Genomic DNA, 542 nt, shown 5'->3' on the forward strand with positions numbered 1-542 from the left:
GTGAGTCTCTGCTCCCTCCCCAGGAGCATTCCCAGGAATCAGTGGGACTCACCCGTGTCCACGGAGTGCAGGGTCGTGGTGCACACGTTGCTCTTGGGCGGGCACAGGGTGGCTGTTCTGCACTTGGAGATGTCCGTGGGCTCCTTGCACGTGTAGCATCGTAAGGATTGGGCTGCAGAGGGGACACAAAGGCTCGGAGGTGGCACGAGGTGACACAAAAGGTGACACAAAAGGTGACACAAAAGGTGACACAAAAGGTGACACAAGGCTTCAGCTGCCTGACCGAGAGCTGGTGGTGTCCAAAACTAAGCAGGTTTGGAGGCAACAGCAAAGCTTGGATATGTCAGGGAGGAAAACACCAAACCCCAGCAGCAAAGACAAGGAGGGTGTGGCAGGAGCTGAGCCCAAATGCTGCCTGGGGGGCTCAGCAGCTCCCCCCCAAAAAAGAGCAGGGATTTAGAGGGGTCTCTTGATGGATCTGTGAATTCCCTGCAAAAACAATGTTGTACAAAAGCCAAATATTCAGGCTCAAGAAGAGGGGA

The 542-nt window shown here is 54.8% G+C and overlaps 1 protein-coding gene across 1 annotated transcript in view; it reads right to left on the minus strand.

Annotated features, from left to right (window-relative positions):
• Positions 1-172, minus strand: part of LOC115307980 (ly6/PLAUR domain-containing protein 2-like) — a gene marked incomplete at its 5' end in the record, with an annotated part of 1,932 nt that extends 1,760 nt beyond the window's left edge. Inside the window, one exon of the mRNA XM_029964688.1 lies at positions 53-172. Within this exon, the coding sequence (XP_029820548.1) occupies positions 53-172 (120 nt within the window). The remainder of the gene's footprint in view (positions 1-52) is intronic.
• Positions 173-542: the final 370 nt, after the last annotated feature.

Source organism: Manacus vitellinus, unplaced genomic scaffold, assembly GCF_001715985.3.
Source record: "Manacus vitellinus isolate BGI_N305 unplaced genomic scaffold, ASM171598v3 scaffold_790_pilon, whole genome shotgun sequence".
NCBI classification, from domain to species: Eukaryota; Metazoa; Chordata; class Aves; order Passeriformes; family Pipridae; genus Manacus; species Manacus vitellinus.